Source organism: Anser brachyrhynchus (genome assembly GCF_964034855.1).
Source record: "Anser brachyrhynchus genome assembly, chromosome: 1".
Taxonomy (NCBI): Eukaryota; Metazoa; Chordata; class Aves; order Anseriformes; family Anatidae; genus Anser; species Anser brachyrhynchus.
Window position 1 is genome coordinate 2,048,924 of NC_137694.1, and position 22,165 is coordinate 2,071,088.

Genomic DNA, 22,165 nt, shown 5'->3' on the forward strand with positions numbered 1-22,165 from the left:
GAAGGTCAGAGAATCAAACCAAAGCTTTTTACGCCCATTTTTATTTTATTAATTTGGGAAGTGGGGGCTGGAGAATCTGAATCGTCTCCCCTAGCCTGAGCAGCCCGCCCTGGCTGCCGGCGTACCCTGGGGTCACCTGTGGAGCATCGCGGCCTCCGGTACCCAGCGAGCCCGGCAGCTCTGCAGGAGGAGGAGCAGCTGCCCTGGAAGCCTTCCCTGAGCTGCGAATTAAGCTTTAGCTGCCAAACTTCACATCCTCTCCTTCGGGCAGAGGGCTGTGTTAAAACACCGTCCCCTTACGTCTAACGAACCCGTCGGTCCTTAATTCAGCAGCTCCTTGTCCTACAGCATCCACGTTGCTACCGGCCTGGGGGAGGACTTGGGATAAACCAGCTGCCCTCGACTTCCCCAAACACCTCGGCATAAGCAAGGTTAAGACCTGGAGTAGAAACGTTGGAGCCCTGGGGTCTGACCCAGTCCTGAAGGACTCCCATGGGACGGCATGAGCTGCTGGCATTGCTCCCTGCTGTGCCACGTGGGACGTGGTCCCTCCTCGGGCTGGTAAAACCATCTCAATTCATGTGGAAGAAACCACAGCTACGAGTAGTGTTGAATGTTTAATTTAAAAAAGGGAAATTAAACAGCTTGCTATGCTCCCCTCTGTAAAATTCAAGACTCGGAGACTTGCTTGACTATGAGTAACTTTAGGTGCTACTCTGCTGTAATCCAAACACGCTTCCTGCCAATGAAAACAGAGTTCCCCGAAACAGCCCCGCGTTTATCTGCCAGTCTATAAATATAAAGGCACCGAGCTACACGTTCTGTGCTTTCAGCCAGAAATAAACGCCCTGAACTAAGAACGATGAACGGCGATGCTTCCCAATCTGCTGAACGAAACGTAAATGTTACGGATTGGAAATCTTCTGCCTTCAAACCCAGCCAGGTGTTCCATGCACCGGGACGCACAGCCAAAGGACACGGCCATATAATGTGCTTTTTTGCAGGAATCTCATAAATGGGGTGGGCAGCTCGGTCTGCTGGGGAGTGGGATGGGAGCAAGTGAGAGCACACGGCAGTAAAAGCTCAGAGAGGAAAGGTGAGAAACTGAATATTTGGCTGCATTGACTTTGGTCAACATTTCTAACCTAAACTACCCCCCGTATCTTAAAAAGTCCCGTGTCCTACTTCCCCACCATGTCCTTAACCCTGCTGGGGACGAGTGACCCCACACACGGGGTTTGAAAGCTCAGGGCTTTCAAATCTGTTGCAAGCTGGGAGAGTCTCTTCAGCCATTATTGTCTGGTACAAGTGCAGCAGGCTAACCAAAACCCCGATCAAGTGCTCATTTTTCATCATGGCAGGTTTTTTTTTTTTTTTTCCAGCTGGGAAATGGGAGAAGCATATTTATGCTCCACCTGCATAATCAAAACAGAGGTAATTCCTGCACTAAAGAGCTCAGTCTTTAAGACCTTTCCTGTAAACATGAGCACTCGGCATCGCTGTGCTTGCTCACTGAAGATGTCCAAGGCTTTTGAAGGATTACTGACTTCAAAGTTGTGCCCACGAGCAGCACAGCTCAGGGCCAGCCCGTCCTGCTTTAGGCAGAAGGGGACAACCACTGCGGGGGCAGAGGGGGTGGACTGGGGCTGGACGGGGAAGATGTCTTGGCTTGGCAAACTGTGCAAAAATGGAATCAAAAGCGAGACACAGACACGATTGGGGTGTCACCCAACTCCCGCTGCCTTCTTTCCTGGAGGGTTTATGTGTATGGTTTCTGGAATTAGTGTTCAGGAAAAAAAAAACCTGATCCATGTACACTGCCTGTATCGCCTTCCTCATGTAAGCAGTTCTGCCACCAGGCTGAGCTGGGAGGTGGGATCGCCCCGGCCCTGCTGCGCACGAAACACCAGGCACCTTGCAGATATTCATTAACCACAATGCCAGCACAGCTCCTCGCGCCTGTAAAACAGCAAAAACCGTCGGCCGATCAGCATCCACGTCAATCAAGTGTGTAGCCGGCCGTGCCAGCCAGGCTGACAGCCGGAAAGTTGTTCGCAGAGGCAAAGCTGAAGGTGTTTGCAAAGGCAAAGCGGCCATGCAGGGCCCTGCAGGATTTGCTGGAGAAGCTGCGGGGCTTGGGAAGCGTTCAGTCCAGCGCCCACCTCGCTCAGATGCCTTGGTCAGGGCCACCAAGGTTCAGACTGCAGCTTCAGCTGCCTGAACTCCTGCTGAACCCAGGCCGCGGAGCAGCCCTGCTTTTTGTTCTGCCAAAAAAATGATAAAAACCGGTGCCTCAGAAGAGCTGTTGCTCTTCAGCTCGAGGATACAGCCAGCTGCAGCGTGGAAAGGAAACCACTTAATAAAAGACTGAGCTGTTTTACAGGCTTCACTGGAATTTAAGGTCAGGCTATCCGAATCTATTACCCTGACTTACCAGGAGCTGCGTGGCTTTGTTCAGCTCATCCTATTTAAACAACGAAAACCCTCGGCCAGGTTCTGAACAGGCACAATGAGGTAAACCAGAGCCATCCCACGGACACAGCTCCGCACTCTGGGAACGAGTCACGTCGCCTTCTGTGCACGCAAAGACCTCTCGGGACCCACGCTGTAACATAAATAGCAATCAGCCTTCCTCGGGGGAGGCTGCTCAGGCAAAGGGCCCCATGATCTGTTCCGTAAATGGATGGTAATGAAAATTAATCAGGACAAACATCAACTCGAGAGTTTTATTTACTTGTCAGAGCTCTGTTCCACATATAGAAAAAAAAAACAAATCTTCACATGGTGCTTCAGCCAGTTCTCTGAAATTGTAATATTTTTTTTTTCTGTTTTTTTTTCCTTACTAGGTTGTTTGTTTAAAGACACATGCAAATGAAAAAATCGTCTCAGCTCTTCAAAAAACACATTTTATTAAAAATAGACTCGCAACTAGTTTTCACTCCCAACAACACTGAACATTTCACAAAATCTCTCTTCAAAATAATTCACTGGTCCTACAATATCGGTGATATTATCAGAAGCCCTGACGCTTCCACACGTCAATTAAATCTACAAAATAGGAGGGGGAGGAAAGAATGAAATTAATAGAAGATATGGACTTGTGGCTGTGAGGAAAAAATTCGACACCATTTCCCAGCTGAGAATGCCTGGGGAAATCATTTTTAGTGTTGGGAAATGCAGGAATTACTTTTTAATAAAGTTATAAATAAATAACTTTTTGGAGATTTAATCAGAAAGGGATTTAGAAATGATCTTTGATATAATTTCTTTTCAACAAAGCAAAATCTATCAAAATCAGTATTCCCACTAGGCAGAAGGATTCGGCGTGACCGAGACAAAGTCTTGGCTAGCAGTGGCCGTCAAGGGTTGGTGCTCTTCCGCCGAGGCAGGATCGGAGGTAGGACAGGTCTGGAGTGGGAGCCTGGCCAGTTGCTGAGCTGAGGCACGTGTGAAGAACCAGCCTTGGGTTTGCTGTGCTTCCTCTGAAGACTGTCACTGTGGAGTTCATTCTCTGCAGAAATTATAAAGTGAAGAAGACTTAAGAGGGTGTTTATTTAAATGAATTCACCACAAAGCACATCCCCCGGCTGAAAACCTCGTGTTTTGTGGGGGAAAAAAGACTATTATCTTCAGTAGTCTAGTGACTGCTCTAGCTCACGTGAGTAACTTCATGCCTAGGCAGCCATTATTTTGAATTTCTCCTCAAGTTCATTGAGAGAGAGCTGCTGTACTGAGCGTGTTTCCTTCACGCCACACTGATCCTGCCACATCCCAACATTGCTTCTTGTAAGAGCGTCATTACCAGAGGCATGAAGAAGCTGCCCTGGCACCCAAGCGAAGCCGCTAGCATTACGGTAAGCGTGATGCACAGCCTGAGCAAAACTGTTACTTCGGAATACGCTCCAAACCTTGCGTTCTGTCCGCTCCGTTTTCAGCTCCCCGTGGATCTTGGTGCTCAGCTTGGGCATCTTCAGTGGGATGAGCGTGGCGAATGGGGGTGCGAAGAGGCAGGCCTTCAGCAGCAGGTGCACCGGCGGAGTTTAGAAACAGCCTACTGTCAGGACCAGATCCTCTGCAGCTGAGAGGGGGAAATGATTCATGCTTTGAGACAGCAAGAAAAAAAGCACGCGCACCAAGTCTGATAGCGTTATCGATGTTGCAATCACATAACTCAATCAAAAGTCAGAAATAAATGCCAGTACTTATCAGCTACACGAGGCTTTTTCGCACATTACGATTCTCTCAGAACTTCTAGCACTAGCAAACACAACTACTACCTCTCTCAATGCTCATTTATTGATTTAATTAATTGCACAGACAGGTAAAGAGACAGTGAGTCAGCTTCACAGAATGGCTGGGGTTGGAAGGGACCCCTGGAGGTCACCCACTCCAATTCCCTGCTCAGGCAGTTACCTTGCTGTGCTCACACCCACATCCTGATGGCTTTCGAATAGCAGATCTGGGATCAGAACTCAGAGCTTCTTATTTCTAAACCCGTGTCTTAGTGAGTAAAAGAAAATAGGAATTGCCTTGAAAAGAAGCATTTCTGTGACAGCAAGGACCACAAGCAGCCATTTACCAACGAGTGGTAACCAGGGCACCTCTGACCTATTCGGTGTCTTGCAGAAAACCTAACCAAAGCCAAAGCCTGAGTGGTCTGAGACCCTTCATTTTAAAACAAATAATCCGTGAACATGATGTTTCATAATGTCTGTCTTCACATGGACTGTTCTGGTCCATATGGGAGAAACCGATTCATAGGTTTATGAATATGGGAGAAGCTCAAACTTTATCCACCCTGACCTTATCAGTGGTGCAGGCCAAAAGAATTTCATCCTCTAATTCTTGTAAGAAGCATTTTACCTTGTGAGAATACTGTGATTACAGTGTTCTGGGGAATAAAACGAGAATTTCAGTGGTATTTTAATAAAACCATACTGTAAGAAGAAGGGATAATGAATAATGAGATAAAACAGTGTGGTACTCCCATAAGAAACAGGTAATTATCTTCTCACTAGAAGCACTGTGAAAGTCTATGAGGTTTTTGCTATTGCCTTCAAGGTAAAGGAATATTATATTCTGTAATGAACTGAGTGCTCGCATCTTCCTCCGAGGTCTACTGCATCCAAGGATGCTCATCTACTGCTGAATGCTCCTGCCAAGCGCTTAACCCTAGCTGTAATCGCATTTTAGCTGCCTGCAATGTGCATCAGACATAATCGTGGCAGGGATAAGGAATTACTAGGAGTAGTGAAACCAGGCTCAGTATAAACAGCACCATGGACAATTCAACAATGTCTACGGCAGTTTCTCAAAGGCCAACTACTTCAGCTTTTGCTACAGAGAACGTATAGTTGTGCAATCACCTACTCATAAAGGCTAAAAATAGACCATAATTACGTGGTTAGAATTAACCCCTGCTGATCTCCAGGCACAACGACGTGAATGCACTACATCGAACCCCAGCATACTAGGTGTTAAAGAAAAATCTTCACTGTTTTCTCCCTAGCTGTCCCTTTGTAAAAGGGCAGAAGACAAGGCAAACCGTGGAAAATAATTTACACACCACTCAATGGTGAGGTAGGTACCCAAGTTCCCCTGAAAATCATTTGGATCGCCTAAGGACAAGAGCCCCACAACTCAGCGCTGCAGCAGAAAGCTCTGTCAATACCTTGCGAGCTGGTAAGGGAGCACTTCACAAAATAAAAGCCAAATTACAAATAACCTTATCCTGTGTTGGTTATATGATTTCCCTGTGGGGAAAAAGCATGGTTGATGCAGTACCTTCTTCCCCACAGAGAAGTGGCGTAAGTTACAATGACAAGTGCAGTCCTGCAAGCTTAACCCACATTTACCTGTGGCACCAGACCTGCTCATTTTTCCTAGGACACTCAATAGTTTTAACTTTTTATAGTTTATGGTGTGGTAGCTGTGGCAGCAGCTGTAATATATCTGACATGGGGAGACTTGGTGTTTTACTAAATGCCTCACTGTTATATTTTGGTCTTGGCCAAGTTGTGAGTTTTAATAAACCTCGACGTGAGGCTTTACTGCAATACTCATCTCAGTGTTTAGTTGCGCAGAGTTCAGCAAAAGGCTTCTCTAGTACAAACATCAGAGGAAACGATTAAGGAAAGCTACTCAGAATGAGAAAACCAACAAAAATAAGTGGGGAAACTAGAGCTTATGCAGTCCCTGCCATCTAGATGTCCACAGTACTTGTGAGGGGTGCGGTACAGGAGCTGAGCACGTACCTCTCCTTCTTCCCTTCACCAGATGATCTGTAAATGAGTTTGGGTAACCTATCTCTAGTCCTTCCCTGACAGCCCCAGCACAAAAAAAAGAGAACTATTATGAGTGGAGCAGGCATGTGTCCTGACTTTAAAGTTTTCCCTCTACTTTTATTTTCCTACCAGTTATATGGAGAATAAATGCATAAAATAAAAATGAAATAAAAATAGAGAGTAATACCCCATGGAATAATAAGATAAATGGAGTCTACGTGCACTAAATACAAAATAGTCGAGGAGTAAAGCCCTGGACTGCTTCGGATTCTGTTTAGATCTTGCACTTGCCAGCCAAACCCTAACATACACCATTGCACACGATGGCATAACATATCAGTTGACAGATATTTTTCATTTGACTGTGTTTTGCAATAGTTCCTTGCTAAAGGCGCTGCTCAGCGGTAGGTGAGGTTCTGCCTCCACCCTCAGACTTGTAAATAACAAGGGTATAGGAACCCATTAAGAAGTTTCCCCTCTCTGACTCACTAGTTCCCAACTTCAGCTTTGTTCCTCCTCTCTTCCCTCCTCCTTGCTATGCTGTAACCAGATCATTTCAATGTCTGGCTTATACCACAGCCTTACAAATACCTCTACCGGTAAAAGTGAGTAATGAAAAACAGCAGACAAGGATGTAAAGAATTTATCACTGCCTGTGGTAACTAGCAGCCCTTTAAAGTACAGTTGCAAGATAAACTGCCCTAAAGGACGGCTACTCAGCACAAGCAATGATAAATTGTTTAAGCCTATGCGTGACAACAAAGGGAACTTTGGGCAAAAAAATAAAAATCCACACCTTCACGTGCAGGAGAGTTCAGGCCCGGCAGAGAACTTCAAAGAGAACTTAGAAACCAGCACAGCGTTTTCTTTTGTGAAATCAGGAAGGACTAGGTGAGCAGTTTACTTCCAAGGAGAAGACCAGAGCTATGGTCTTAGCGATGAAAAGAAGCCATGGATGTAATTGGAAACTGTCCAGCTGGAAACTGCAGGTCAGTTGGCAGATGTCCAAACCAAACCTTTAATTTTCACTCGTGGAGTAAATGCAATCAGGATCGTCTATTTTACTTGTAGATCAGAAGTAAAAGAACAACTTCAGAAGTTGAATCCAACAGGTGTCAATGACCTGATGGATAACAATGGCATTTCCACCACAGCTCAAACTGCCAGATTTGAGAAATAATGTTAAGAATTTGGGACCTGGACACGTTGTTGCCCAGTGAGACATCAGTCTAATCTGCAGACCCAAACCTGGAAAACAATATTTGCTCCATTGCCTGTGCCTGGAGGTCAAAACGTTAGTGCTCTTACCCCTTGATGGCTTTTTTTATTTTACTCTTTCTTCCATTCCAAATGTTGAAAGCATAAAATTGGGGAGAAAGCAAAAGAAAAGATTAAAGCACCTCAAAATGCAGGCAAGTAAAATCACTACAGGCTTTGCTCCAATACTTCAGAAATGTGTATTTTTTTTTTTCCACCAGAATTTCAAATGCATCTACACAACAGCATTTCCATCAATCATGCCTATAAGGAAAGTTTGGAAGAAATTTTCTTATTTCCCTTGCAAAAGGATTTGACAACATGACTTTATACAATTTTGCCGTAGGCCACGATGCATGCACAGAGAATGAATCAGATTAGCAGTTTGCATTTGCTCTCCTCACAGTTGTTTTTCCACTGTGTTATTAACAGTGCTAAATGAAAACACTGCTAAAGTCAAAACACCAAAATGTGGTGGAGTGGAAAGACATATTTATTCCCATATGTGAAGGGTAAGACCTTTACAACTCATCATAGCTTCACACTCATTTGAGTTACAGGTCCTGCCTCTTACTGGTAAGGACAGATGATGCATAATCCCTCTGCAACCTATTACGCACTCAGTTTCTCTCGTATGCTCACTCTGTTCCCCTTCAGCACACTCCACGGTGGCACAAATACTCAGGACAAATGGATCTGCAGAGGCCTACGGTTTCAACCTTTTTACAGCATGCTAATTAACAACTTGTAATTACAGTGGCAGGTAGTACATCACAGGGAAGGAACTGGCAGTCTTTCTAGGATATAAAAGGAACACTTTTTTTTTTCAACAGCAAGTTTATCTAAGAATTCTGCTTTAGCAGATCAGGAATGAAGAGAATGGGCTGAAAACTTAGAAAGATGTCAGCATTTCTCATTGGCTTGGCTTATGTGAAAAGTTGTTTAATGTGTGTTAGGAAGGTTATTTAACACAGCGATTTGTTCAATTAAAAACAGCTGAAAAATGCACAGTACGGATGTTTCCATACATACAGTAGGAGAGGTACCTTGGTTGGTATGGAATGACAACAAAACATCAGATACGGGATTGAAACCATGATCAAATTCAAATTTACCAACAGCCATATGGCATAGCCATCAGCTCCTTCTCAGCTGCGGTTTTTAGATGAGTTTTATCGTAGGTTCAGGAGAGGGAGGAGAGCTCAATTTACGGTGGCTCATAGTACAGCCACAAGCACACACCTATTTCCAAGTGAGGATGGGGGATCTGGCGTGTCACACCTCACTAAGTCTTGCTGTGTGGCATCCGGCAGCTTCTGCGCATCCCATCTGGGCAGGAGATTACAACAGATGGCCAGAAGAGGGGAAAAAAAGCTTATCTAGGATTCTGCACAGAGAGGCTGCAATGTCACTTGCCACAATAGCAGGCAGGCTTGTTGGCAGCCAGAGCTCAGACATTTTTACGGAACAGGTCAAGCAGAGTGCGTCACAGCCATCCTGGCAGGATGGCAACGTGGACCTGTAAAACAAGTCAGGAAAATAAAGCTCCCTGCATAGCTGAATGCCTCCAAGACAATGAAGATGTAGCCTTTCCAAGTCGTCTTCTATCCTTGCCTCTCTACAAGCTTTAAATGAGACAGGAGTTGCCTCCCTGCCACACCCTGGAGCCTGTTTAGCTGCAATACATATAAATGAGGATGCTCACCACTCACAAGTGGAGATGCTGGACAAGATATGAAGCGTAGCAACAACGACTGAGATAGAAAGGGAAGGTAAAGGTACTACAAAGCTCAGGATCCTGACAGGGTCTCTTGTTATCATGGATGAAATGAATTTGAAGATCATGATGGAACCCAGACTCTCCAAAACAGTATTCAATGTAACTATAGCAAACCTCTAAAGACAGAATGAGAAATAATTCTGATGGCAATATCTAATAATTTGTCTAAAAAACAGTTATCATTGCAGTTCTGTTTTTCTCTAGCTGGACCAAGTTTCTTTCAGTATCTTTTTCCCTTCAAATATCCTGCTAATAGAAAGATCTTGAAATTCTTTTTTTTTTTAATTATAGTGTCTAAATGAAACCATTCCTACGAAAGATGTGACTTTGCTTTATGATGTAGTGACACATGCTTAATAAGGCTGTTGATGGAACAGATGAGACAACTGCATTAGCTTGGAAAATGGTTTTAGATCTTGCACATTGCGGCATTAACCTTCGTTCCGCCCAGCGATAATCTGCAGTCTCAGAAACTGAACTCACCGGCTCTCTGGGTTATTCGAGGGGAAGCTGTGATCTTGGGTGACACTCCTTCCATCTGAGACCAGAGAAGGACGTGTTGTCGGCTCCAGCAGTTTTTGACGGGAGCTGCCTGGTGCAGGAGTGACTGCTAGGTCCCTGAAATGATACAAAAAGAAAATAAAGGGCTTGTTACAGGCTTTTATATACTGTGACGGCATAGCTAGCGCTTGGCTCACAAGATGTGTTTGGATGAATAGGAGAGTTATCTCCAGTGGAAGAGAAGTGGTAGTAAGCAGCTGGGGCTAGTAGTCCTGGCTCTGTTTAGAGCCAGTGGAGAGGAACAGTCACAGCTACGGTATGAATAAGCTCAAGTGTAAGCAGAGCTCTAAGCAGGTTGGATGAATCACTCTCCACCAAGACAGAGCAGAGCAGGACAGCTTGTTCAGAGACGTTTTTGTTAAAGACACTCCCAATCAGGTGAGATTAACCCCACCCCTCATGACTAACTCAGAAGGAGAGAAGTTTCATCTTCACAGCCACTTGTAACACCTAAAAAACCCATTCCTGGTGATTGCAGTACTGGCACCACGTTATTTACAGACTTAATTCGCAGAGCTAAAACCAAACACAAGCAGAACTGAAGAGTGCCAGACGTGAGAGGTCCATAACTTAAAATTACAGCTCTTGGGAGTTTCCATACATCTACCCCCTGTACCTGAGCCATCCCACTGACACGCCACAACGACCTCCGAAGGAATCTGAGAATTTTTAAGGGCAGTGAGCCTACTCAACTTCTGTGCATGCACTCATTTTCTAGTTTCCCCAAGAAGCTTGTCAAGAACATTTTTAATTGTGGTAGCAACTGGTGAATGCTTGCTCCATGGGAGAAGCTAGGTTTGTAAGGAGGGATAGTATCTTTTCTTAAGGCTTATTACTCAGACATCATTCCCAAGCCCAATACACTGGCTCTGCAAGCAAGGTTTATCAACTGCTCATCTTCAAATTCTCTTTTTTAAAGCTTCTTCTTATTAATACCTATAAATAAAGCTTCCCATATGTAAGGCCTCAAGCTGTTACTGTTTCACTGTCAAGTGACTGCTGGCTGGCTGGCAACGGTGTTTGTTCACTGTAGGCTCAGATCAAAATCTGAAAGGGTCTGATTCCAGTAACAGCCCCAGAGCTACTGAGTGCTCTCAGAAATCAGTTCATGTAAATCAGCATCATGGAAATAAAAAAAAAAACAACTTAATAATAATAAAAGTAAAAATCTCTTAACAAAGAATTCTGGTCAATATACAGAATTCTGAGTAATTCTGCTCAGAAATACACAGCCTGACAACACAGGGTAGAAGAGTGAAGGCAGAGATCTGAAGGCAGGATTCAGTGCCACCCCTCTCAGGGCTAGGTTGCTACGGGAAAACGTACCCTGCTCCCTGGAGAAAAGGTTGGTATTCACGACCCGTGACCCCCTCTCAGAAGCTATATCTCAGCTGAAAAATAAAACAACTTGCCAGACAGTTAATAAAAAACAGGCATCTGTAAAGGTGAGAGGGATGTTCTTCCACCTTCTACCTGTGTGCCAAATGTCTTCTTTACATTTCCCTTTGAGTTTCGTACTGTCATCAGAGTTAATCGGATTTATATTCCGATTGCACTAGTGTGCCTCAGCTCAAATTAAAAAGGAAAAGAGGTTGGATAACTTAAACAGCACCCTGTGAAAAGGCACACCCATGTAGTTCAGGACAACGTCCTAGTTTTGTCACTAATAGAGGCATAAAAATAAAACTGAAAAGTGAAATTACATTGAAGTCGGAGGCTGGCCAGACAAGAGGATCTGCAAGACTTGTATGCAACTACATGCATGCAAATCTTATGTTCAGAGCAAGTAAATCCAGCCTGAAGAGCCTCTCAGCCACAGGTGGACCATGCACCTTCTCTCTTCCCAGTTCTGGCAGGGAGCTCTGGTGAAACTGTAAAGCAATATAAATTTTCTCCGACTTAGGAAAGTGAGATTGCACGTTATAAATTCTCCTCGTGGTGATGTCTGCTCTTGCTTACTCCAGTTCTTTCAGCAACATTCCGAGAAAATCAGCAAGTTAATCGTTAGCTAAAGGCCTGATCTGAGTGAGACTTCAACCCATCCTCTTATTTATTACCCTCAGACACAGAGACAACTGGTGAAATTATTCAGCTCAAACACCAAACATTGCCCTCATTGTATTAGACAACGAGACATCAAAATGGCTTTAATTACACCTGCACACAGCCACAGGCAAAAAATAAAAGAGGACAGGTTTTCAGTAGTTTGGATTTAAGAATCTAAATTTATGTAGACAACCCTGTGGGGCTGCAATAAATAAAACAGGTTAGATTCTTGTGTGACACCACTTTTAAAATTTTCTAATGCATACTCAGGATAATTGAGCAATATATTTCAGTTTGGATTAAAATGTGCAACGATGACATGAGGCATTAAAGAATATTTTACCGATACACAAGCAATTCAGAACATCTAGTACTTTCGAAACTTTCTGCATATATCATTTTTGGCATCGGTTTCATATTATTTCATAGAATTTAGATTAATTCCTAACTGACGTAGGGTTTCCATTCTCTGCAGCAGCGCTGCTCAAAAGCAAGCTGAGCTGCCTCTGTCCTCTACCACTTTGGGTCCACTGCCACTCGCTCACACTCCCAGTCTGCTCTCAGCCTGATGCCAGCACCGGCAGCCCTTCAGAAAGGGAGTGAAACAGATCAGGGAACTGATCTGGCTGAGGAAGAAAAAATAAAAAAGAAAACCTTTTTGCTTGGCAAAACTTGATAAGTGCCTTTATGGAAGAGCGCTATGGCCATAAGCTCGCTACATCAAGATTCATTAGCTAAAAGCCTCTGTAAGGCTGGATGTACTACCAGTGAAAGAAATCTCATTTTTAAATAAACAACTAAGTGGACAAAGTACTTTTATGCACTGCTGCTGACAATGAAAATAAAGAAAAGTTGTATCATGTTCTAAATATAAAATATTCGGAACAAAGCTGGTTAAGATTCAAGCAAAAACAGACACCGAGAGCTTTTAAAACTAGATTTCAAACACGTATGACCTCTGTTCTATTTATGGAGCCACGTAAAAAGAGAAATTAGAACTTCTAAATAAAATACAGGTTGAAAAAAGTATTTTTCCATAGGAGAGAGAAATCTGGAAAGCACTGAAGCTAAGACAGATGTAGACATAATAGTGAGATGAGATGTCTAACCTAAATTTCTAATGCAATTTGACTGCATGAAAGGATCGGTGCCAATTTTTAGCAACATATGCAGAGACAATGAAGTGTTGTACCTCAAAACACTGGCTATAGAGTCTTGTTTGCCAGCACTTGTTGTAGGGAGACTTGAAATACTCTGGTCAATTTTGAGAATTAATTAACAAATTCGAGAGAATTTCTAGTAACGCTACTGAGCTTAGTAAGGACAGGCTTGCAGAGCGAGACATTACAATACATACAGTATAAAAGAATCAAAGAAAGGTATAAATAAGATAACAATCTAACTACCCCAACATTATTTGGGTTGTACTGCTAATATTACTATAAATAAGACAATCAACTACCATGTTGTATCTGAGCTGCACAATGTGTCCAAGCTCCTTGCTCAGCCCTCGATAAAAGCTAAAGCAAGCCACATCATATTACATTTCCTAGGGGCTAAGAGCGCACACAAAGATTACTACCACAGCTGAGATGACATACCCAGTAACTTCTGAAGTTACTGTAAAGTAATGCTTGACCCACGTCCATTGTTACATATTAAAAGAAAGAGCCATCAAACCCAGGTGAGCCGTTGCAAGGTGAAAGCCCTTCTTAAGGGCATTTAAAAGTTCATTTGATCCAGGACAAATAAAAATGCTCAGCAGAACAAGGACACACTAGCACTGAACTGGACAGCACGACCTACCAGGTTCTCCCCTAATTGCTACATTCCAGGAATCAGATTCTCTCGCAGAATTTCAACCATTTGAAAACTTTCTTATTTATGGCATTTCTTGCCTTAACCTCTTGCATGGAATGGTGCGTTGTCTACTCTTGCCTCCAATTCCGCCGAGCGCACCCATCCCTCGAGGCCCGGTTACTGCAAATGCTGATTGGGGGTGACAGGATTTTCTCTCACCTGCCTGACAGCTCTGCTGAAGCAGCTTCATGCATAACTCCAAAATCAGCTTCCACGGAATGAGCATTGTGGAATAAAGGGAGCAAAGAGCAACAGACCAATGCAGACTCAGATGAACAGTTCACATTACCACACTATATCAAAAACAAAACATACAGCAAAAGAAAACACTGATTTCCATTTTTCTTCTCCGTACAACATAGTTTAAAATGAATGAGTGGAGAGAAAAGTCTTCCTTAAACTAGTTAAACTTTTCTCTAAGTAAAGATTTGGAAAATGTATCATAGTTATGCATTTCTGGCTGTAAGCTTCTGCCGTTGTTTTTTCTAATGACAGTTTAATTCACTGATTTTTAAATTTCCTTATTTATTTATTTTTAATGGATCAGTATCCAGCCTTTGTCATTGGAAAGCTGATATGTATAACTGGTGACTGCATTTGCAGAGGCCTGAAACAAGATGAAAGGTGTGAACTGTTCTATTCATTTTGATGAGTGCTGACTTAGCGGTTCATGGTCTACTTTAAACGTCAACACTGTGAGCCTTTTCAAGATGGGTAGGAAAAGTAAACACAGAAAAATTAAAATTAGGAAGATTTACACCAGTATTTACCAGGTGAAGTCAAGGATCCCACAAAAGACCAACCAAAGAAGGTACACCAGGATTTACAGACTTAACACCATTTTGCAGGGCTATGACTATGAGGAAGAAGAAAGAAGAGAGCCAGTAAGGATAGAATACATTTTCTAGAAACAAACAAATAACAAAAAAAAAAAAGTCAGAAAGTAAAGTCTGCTTTCAGAAATTTTGCTTTAAACAGAGGTATCCACAGAAGTGTACTGCAAACAACCTTGTGCTGAGCAAGGCTCTGACTGTCCATTTATCACTAGTAGCACTGAAAAACATGTCGGAGACTGCGAGCTGCCAGAAGAAGGATCTTTTTCTGCTTTCTCAGAGAAAAAACATATAATAACTTCATAGTTTTAGACAACTTGCTTGTGGATGGTTCTACCTCATATGTTTTCGGCGTACATTTCAGAACTGCTGAGCTCCCAAGTCAAAAGACAGACCGTGTGAGATATATTTGTATGGCTAGATTTAAACATGATAGAAAGGACAGTTGTCTGTGAGACCTGCAGTCCCTGGCAGATTCGAATCATTCATCCTTCAGAACAGGGGAGAAGAAATCTAAAACAAGCATTTTTCACTTGGTTGCAAAGGACTTGGCTGAAACTCCTCTACATTACCTTTGAAACAGCTGGACATATGCACTAGGTGCCTTCCCTGACAGAGCCTGACGTGCTGCAGCATGACGCCTTTGGAGAGAAGCTTCTTCCTGATAAGGAAATACAACCAACTTTATTTAGTAACTTGGAAGTATAGATGGTAACTTAATTGCCTGTAATATTCCTCTCTTTTGTCAAAGACTCTGAAGTGTATGCATTTATACATTCTGGGAAAACAGCAGAGCAATACTGTAACTAAAAAGGTACAAAATATGATCTACGCAAACCAAGCTTTGGTCTGAAATCTTGCTGGCTTTGAACAATGAAGATCATCTCCAGTGAAGCCCCATTTCTTCATATAACAGACAAAATGTGCCAGGACGTAGCAGGAAGGAGTGCCTGCAGAGAACCACTTTTGATGCATCCCAACCTTACCGTATATTAGGGCAGGGATAATTCTAGTTAGGCTGTTGTCTTCAGCTTCTTTTCACCAGGAAGGGACTGAATACAGAAAAATTTGCCTTTGCTACATTTCAAATACACTGGCTTTGCCTCCTTGCTCCAGCAATGCTGAAAACCTGCCTTACCAACTCTGTATCAACCAACATTCCCCTCTCAGAGAAGGGATTACCTTCTGCAAATTTCAGTTGGTTAAAATGAACACATTATGATCTCAGCAGACTGGAAAATACAGTCCAAGTTTTAAGGGTCTGTTAATTAACACGTGCTGTAGCACAAAGTAATTTCTCAGGTCAGACAAAAGCAGAACTACAGTGTGCTTAAAAAAAAGATGTAAATCTCAAAGCAAAGTTATTACATCCTACTTTGTTATCAGCTGATAGCCATTGGTAGTTATCAATTTAATAGCTAAATCGTGTCTGTAACAGAGGCATTTTGTCACGGTATCAAGAATGAAAGAGAATATAGTTAACAGCTCAAATTATGATTATGGTGAATTCCTGCACTTCCCCTCGCTGTTCATGCTAAGTAAGGGTCTGTTTAAGTGCTCACTGAGCTTGTGTTGTGCTTTGTTTTCCTCTGGACAGTTCTGTCCCCTAGTTTTTTTGTGGGCATTGCAAGTATAGATTCCTTTCTGATCATACCTTGTATCGTTACGACTGCACAGAAGTGCAGGGCTGGCACGCTCACAGGGGATAAGGCTGCAGGGAATCTGATCTACTGGCTTTCTCTAAGGAGCAGCCTCTGCTTCTTATTTTGCTTGTGGAAAATTCACACCTATAATTTCTTCATATTTGTTATTTTCCTGTTCTACATGATGGGAGCAGAATGTGTTTACTGCAGCGACAGCACATTATTTGGGTGCCTTAAGTGCAAAAATTTTACTTTAAGGCCACAGACATTTATATTCCTCTCATTAAATACAGTCCAAGAGGCACCTGTGTTTCACCTTGAAGGTTTTACTACACAGACACTTCAGCTGACGCTATAAAGCTTCCTCTGCATGTAAAAATATATCGAAAACTTAGCGTAGTAAATAACTAAAAGTTATTAGCAGCACTGAACAAGGCAACTAATAAGAAAGAGAGCCTTGCAGCACGTAAGTAACTTAAACCCATGGTAAATGATAGCCTCCTTCATCATAAACCACTTCTCCCTGACTTGACAAAATGTAAACTTTCAAAATAAAAATAAAAAAGATGAAATAAAAAAATGAGGAAAATAAATTGCTGGGGTAGGAGTGCTGGCAGAGAGCCACCAAGGTAAGAGAAACTCTGCCTTCTCTCTCACATTGAACTAACAAAACTCGGGATGAAAGAAACTTGAAAACGAACGACACTTGTGACAGTTTTTGAGATCTGCATGGCTTGAAAGGAGGTATTTCATTTCAGAAAACTGAAAGATAGGAGGCTCCGTATTTACGCCAGCCATTTTACAATCATACCTTTCTCCACACCTAAGAAAGCCTTTTTTAAAGCCTGGAAAACAGGCTGGGGGTGGGTAGAGGGTCTTCTACTTTGGCTCATCTAGAACACTAATTCTAAACATCAGAGGTAGTTATAAATACAGAGACAGTGGCAAAATTGTACAGCAAGTCATGCCTGCCAAGCCATCATTCATCATAATGACATCATAACCTTGGAATGGAACAAAGTTTAAAGCTTTCATTTTTCTTTTTCTCTTGTCGCTGTCATATAAAAGGAGCATTAGACACATCTGCTTCATAGCCCCAGCTCCCCCACTGCCTGCAAGGAGAATGAATGCCTCGAGGGAAAACACCATTAAGAAGAAAAAAAAGAGAGAGATGAGGCTGAAGTTGTAAGAGGTTATTTGAAATCCAAGCACATTGTTGAATCTGTTGATTGAAAAAGTAAAAGCAGGTGAAAAATGTGCTCAAATTTGATCTCTTGCAGTTATCACTAGCACTCACTGTGAACCACTCAGCTGAATGAGTTTTTCCACTGCCACAGGATGGCGTTCATAAGTAATCTTCATTGTCCCATTAACTGCATCTAGCTATTTGCTCTGAATAGGAGAGTTTCAATATCTTGTAGCAGAACTTAGAGATGATATTCAGCTCCCTTACACAACTGGATGAAATCCATTATGATAAATAGACTTATTCTGGTGTAAAATTGAGCAGAACAGTTAGCCTGTCCTCTCAACTGAGCTTACCTGCTTCATTCTCATTCATCTGCCTTGAACTCTGGGGAACAGGTAAATAGTTGAAAGGAAAGACATCCAAACAACAAGTCTTTTTTTTTTCTTTTTTTTTTTCCTGGAGAAATAAAGGTCTGACGTAGTTTTTGCACAGAACTTATTTCCATCCTAAAGTTAGAACAAATGTTCCTTACCACAGAGCTCAGTTGTGCAGCAAATTTGTCCAAGGTGCCTCCTGAGCAGTTTTTGGCAGAAGAGTCCAAGAACTCATTGACAGAGGAAGGCTGAGCAGTGCCAGCAATTAGTCTGCTGGGTGACAATGTTTGCTCCTGTAAGAGACGTATTCTTGAACCTAATATGGAAAAGACACTTCTCAAAACATAAAATTCCAAGCAGCACTTTGCTTACAGCGAGCAGAAAGAAACTAGACATTTGCAACTGTGAGCTGGCTTTTGGCACCATTCTGGATTTGCAAAAGGTAACCATGAAAGTTAAAGAGGATATAAACTATTCAGTTCAGTTCCCCCAGAACCTTTTAAACTTCACAGATACAATTAACGTACTCCCTCAATACTTAGGCAAATGAAAATTATGACAAATCTGGGAAGAAACCCATCACCCTACATTTAAGGATTAGGAAGAGGTGTTTAACCATACAGACAAGTTCATTTTGTTATGGATGCTCTGACACGCCCCGCTCTTCTGACTTCTAAGCTAATTGCAGTCTGCCTATTTAGGAGTTTTGACTTCCTCAGAGCTCTTAGAATCTGACAGGGGGACTGAGTGGAAAGCCTTTCCTTCTGTTACTTATCTAAATTTCAGTGAACAAAAAAAATCCAAAGACTTGCACCACTGCTGGATTGCAAGGAATCAAACATGAATGTATCCAGAAAGCTTACAAGAAAGATACTTGTAAGTATACTCTTATAAATATTGCTACACCATAGTTCTTGCAGAAATTCAATCATAAGAAAGGTGTAATTGTATTGTGTGTCATATTGTCACACTAAGAAATCACATAATACACACAATGGGCATAGACATCCAACCCACGAGAATGTTCGTATACCAAATGTGGTTATTTTTCTTACTATATGCATTTTGTAAAAAAAAGTTTCAACAGTCATCAGGTGACTTGCTGCCTAACCATTATATACCTGTTCGTAGCTGCCAGAAAATCTGGTGTTAAGTAGAGAGGAGACAGGACTTGAGATTCGTGGTCTCTGTTTCAGTCACGGTAAATTACTCATTTTGACATTGAGTAAGTAGCAGAGCCCAACCTTCAAAGGTGCAGGGCTTCACCCTGCCAAAACCTCAGTGGGATTTCTGGTGCCCGGCATCCCAAATAATCAGTCTTCAGCATAAATGTCCCTTTTCTCATTTGTAACATACAAATAGTAACGCATACTCCACAGGACTGCTGTGAGATACAATTAATGGTTGCATAGTACCAAGCTCTGTGGATGAAAGCTGCTAATGCAAGTACAAGGCATTATCAGCTCTGCAATATATTAAATTTCTGCTATAAAAAGTTTGTAAAAAGAACGTATCTATTTTCTCCAGTATTTTTACTCTATACACGAGCGAAAGATCTTGCAGAGCAGCTCATTAAAAAAAAGAATTAACAACCTATCATAATCTCGCAGAACCAATCTTTCCCCTGCTACTATCTTACTAAAAATGCCCATATTAAAGACAACCTTGAGGCAAGTTTTTAAAAATAAATTATTTCACACAGTCCATAAGAAGGAATGATTGCTAGAGATAGGATAGTTAAATTTATTTAAACACCTATAAATGAAGCTCTAAATGAATTTAATGGTGCATAGTAAATTTAAAAGTTACTTCATGGACAGCAGAATTACCAAAATGTAGTACTATTAATGAAGTTTCTCTAACTAGTAACAAGCCACTCACTGAAAGAACTCAGATACTGAGAAACACAGAGTCTTTTAAAGGAACTTCAGGTATGTACATATATATCTTCAAAAATACCACAATTACACACAAATCTTTTATCTTTACTCCTTTTTTTCTTCTTTCCTGATAATCTAGTTAGGGTTTTGGTGGGGTTTATTGCCTCTCAGGACAAAACATCTCCAGTGGTTTTAAGACAAATAAGTAACAAGGCTGTAGTCAGTAAGGCACGGAATTCTTCCTCCTGACTTCAAACAAATGTGCTAGCTCTAGAAATGAAAATAAAATCTACATAGATTAAGATTAAATAAGATTCTTCAGAAAAAGTACCCACTGCTGTGGCACTGAGATGCCACAATATGAGTAGAAGCTTTTTCTTCTCCACTGGGAAATCAGTATTTATTAATTCTTTCAGGATACAAAATTACTTGAAATGATGAACTGATGAATTTTGCACTATCCTTTATTAACATTTTCAGACATTTTTGCCCTCCCTTCATCTACTTTTATTTGCAGCCTTCTGAGCCACACAGAAGGTCATGAATATTGGCTCTATGCTACTTCAGAAACTAATTACTCTCCGGCTGCAATGGATCTAACCAAGACAGCCATAAACCACGGAGGCTCTTAGAGGAAAGAGTTCACGTAAATGAGCGTGTTGTTAGTCCGTGCTGTGCGACATCTTACAACTATAATATCAGTTTCTTATTTCTTTTTCCTCCATATTTTAGAGACCATATTTTGCTTTTATCTCCACTGGTAACCTGCCCTGTCTGGAATAAATACATGGGCTAGGGAGAGACTAGAAATGGACAGATGAGAGGTAAGTTGGCCACGACTGCTTTGTGCAGCAGCATGTGCTTGGGTTAGGCTGAAGCGATCATGAGGCTCCAGCCTTAGTCACTCAAGTAGGAAAAGGGTTGTTTTAAACACAGGGCCAATCACAGGGTTTACGCCACAGGCTACCCAGCTGGGTTTACACCACAGTGGGTAGCCCCAAAAGTACTTGGAGTGAATTTTTAAGTTGCCTTCATTCATCTTACTGTCTTTGTTTTTATGTATCTCGTTATGCTTCTGGCTATCCTGGGGGAGAGTGACAAGTAAGCTCTGAGTGCCATGCCCTTTTCTTGCTGCTCAAGAGTTTGATAGGCACAAAGGTCTCAGCCAGGGACACACCTGGCTTGTGATTTATCTGGAGTGAATGGGAGATCCTCAGCGCAAAAGCATCCTCACAAGAGTCAGGTAACTCACCTTCTACATATTTTTTGCCTCAGGGCACCCAGCGCTGTAAAGTACGTGGAAAGATGTCCATTAAAGATTTACATCCCAGGGAAGGAAAAGCCCAGGAGACCCATTACAGAGAAGCACAGAGAGCTCTCACAGACAAGCCGTCTCACAGGTTGCATCATTCCCAGATTTTAATTCTTGTAACAAATAAGTAGGAACACTCTACTGACAGAAGCAGTAGCAGTATGTGCCCACAGTACCTGTTCCTGCTTTGCTGTTCAAGTCTTGACTGCTATCAGAAACTGCAGGTGGCTCCAAGCCCAGGTACGCCTTTATCAGGAAGCTCAGTTCTGTGAATGCCTCATCCAATTCATCTGCAGAAGGGGATAAGCATTTCACGAAAAACAACCTTTCTTCGGTACAAAGACAGAAAGCACAGAAGCCTGAGACAGAAATGCATTCGTAACTCATCTAGCCCATCTCTTTGGGAGAAAAATCTTCGTCTTCACAAACAGCACATTCAAGCAAATAATCCAAAATTCAGCTCAGTTCTAGCTTTCTGCATGCAACTAAATATTCTCCTACAGTTTGCGTTACTGTGTTTTACTTTATTTTTAAAAGCTATATTTAAATTGTAAGCTGCATATTCTGTGATCCATATGCCCTCAACAATAACTATAAATAGTATTTTTCATACCACGACGATATACATATTTCACCATCACTGTGATGAACCACAAAATCACCTCCACAAAAGGGCACAAAGAGAATGAATTAGATTCCTCTCCACCATCTGTTTCTCTCAATCCCTAAATATCAAGCAGCAAACATTGGTTTTAATGAAATATTGACCACTCACACATCCCTTGTCTCAGGCTGGGGGATTTGAACAAGTTACTAAGTGGAAGAGTCCTGAGAACAAAATATTTGCAGCAGCCTCTCCTTTATAGTGAGGCTGCATATCAGCTGTCATTTCAACACTTGAAAAGAGCCTATCTGCTCCACAGATAATTAGACCTGTTAGGTCAAAAGCACTTCTGACCTCTGTCCAGAAACCAACAGATAATTAGCAGAGAACACTGAACATCCGATTAACGTTCTCACAGGAGACAATACTTAGAGCTCCTGAGTTCAATTATTTGGTTTGCTTTCTAGATGGACTTTAAGATAACTTGGACATAGCAGAGTAACTCAGTCCTAACAGATCTACAGAGCTTTTAGATTCTTGGG

The 22,165-nt window shown here is 42.1% G+C and overlaps 1 protein-coding gene across 4 annotated transcripts in view; it reads right to left on the minus strand.

Moving 5' to 3' along the window:
• Positions 1–2,892: 2,892 nt before the first annotated feature.
• LRGUK (leucine rich repeats and guanylate kinase domain containing) overlaps positions 2,893–22,165 on the minus strand; it is a 50,015-nt gene continuing 30,742 nt past the window's right edge. For 2 of the 4 annotated variants that reach the window (XM_080578040.1, XM_080578038.1), the window contains 6 exons: positions 21,196–21,378; positions 17,986–18,143; positions 15,194–15,282; positions 9,805–9,939; positions 3,909–4,078; positions 2,893–3,511 (listed from right to left, as the gene is read on the minus strand). In XM_080578040.1, the coding sequence (XP_080434166.1) occupies positions 3,360–3,511; positions 3,909–4,078; positions 9,805–9,939; positions 15,194–15,282; positions 17,986–18,143; positions 21,196–21,378 (887 nt within the window). In that variant the 3' untranslated portion in view covers positions 2,893–3,359. The remainder of the gene's footprint in view (positions 3,512–3,908; positions 4,079–9,804; positions 9,940–15,193; positions 15,283–17,985; positions 18,144–21,195; positions 21,379–22,165) is intronic. The other 2 variants (XR_013945703.1, XM_080578039.1) reach the window with 2 other exon arrangements.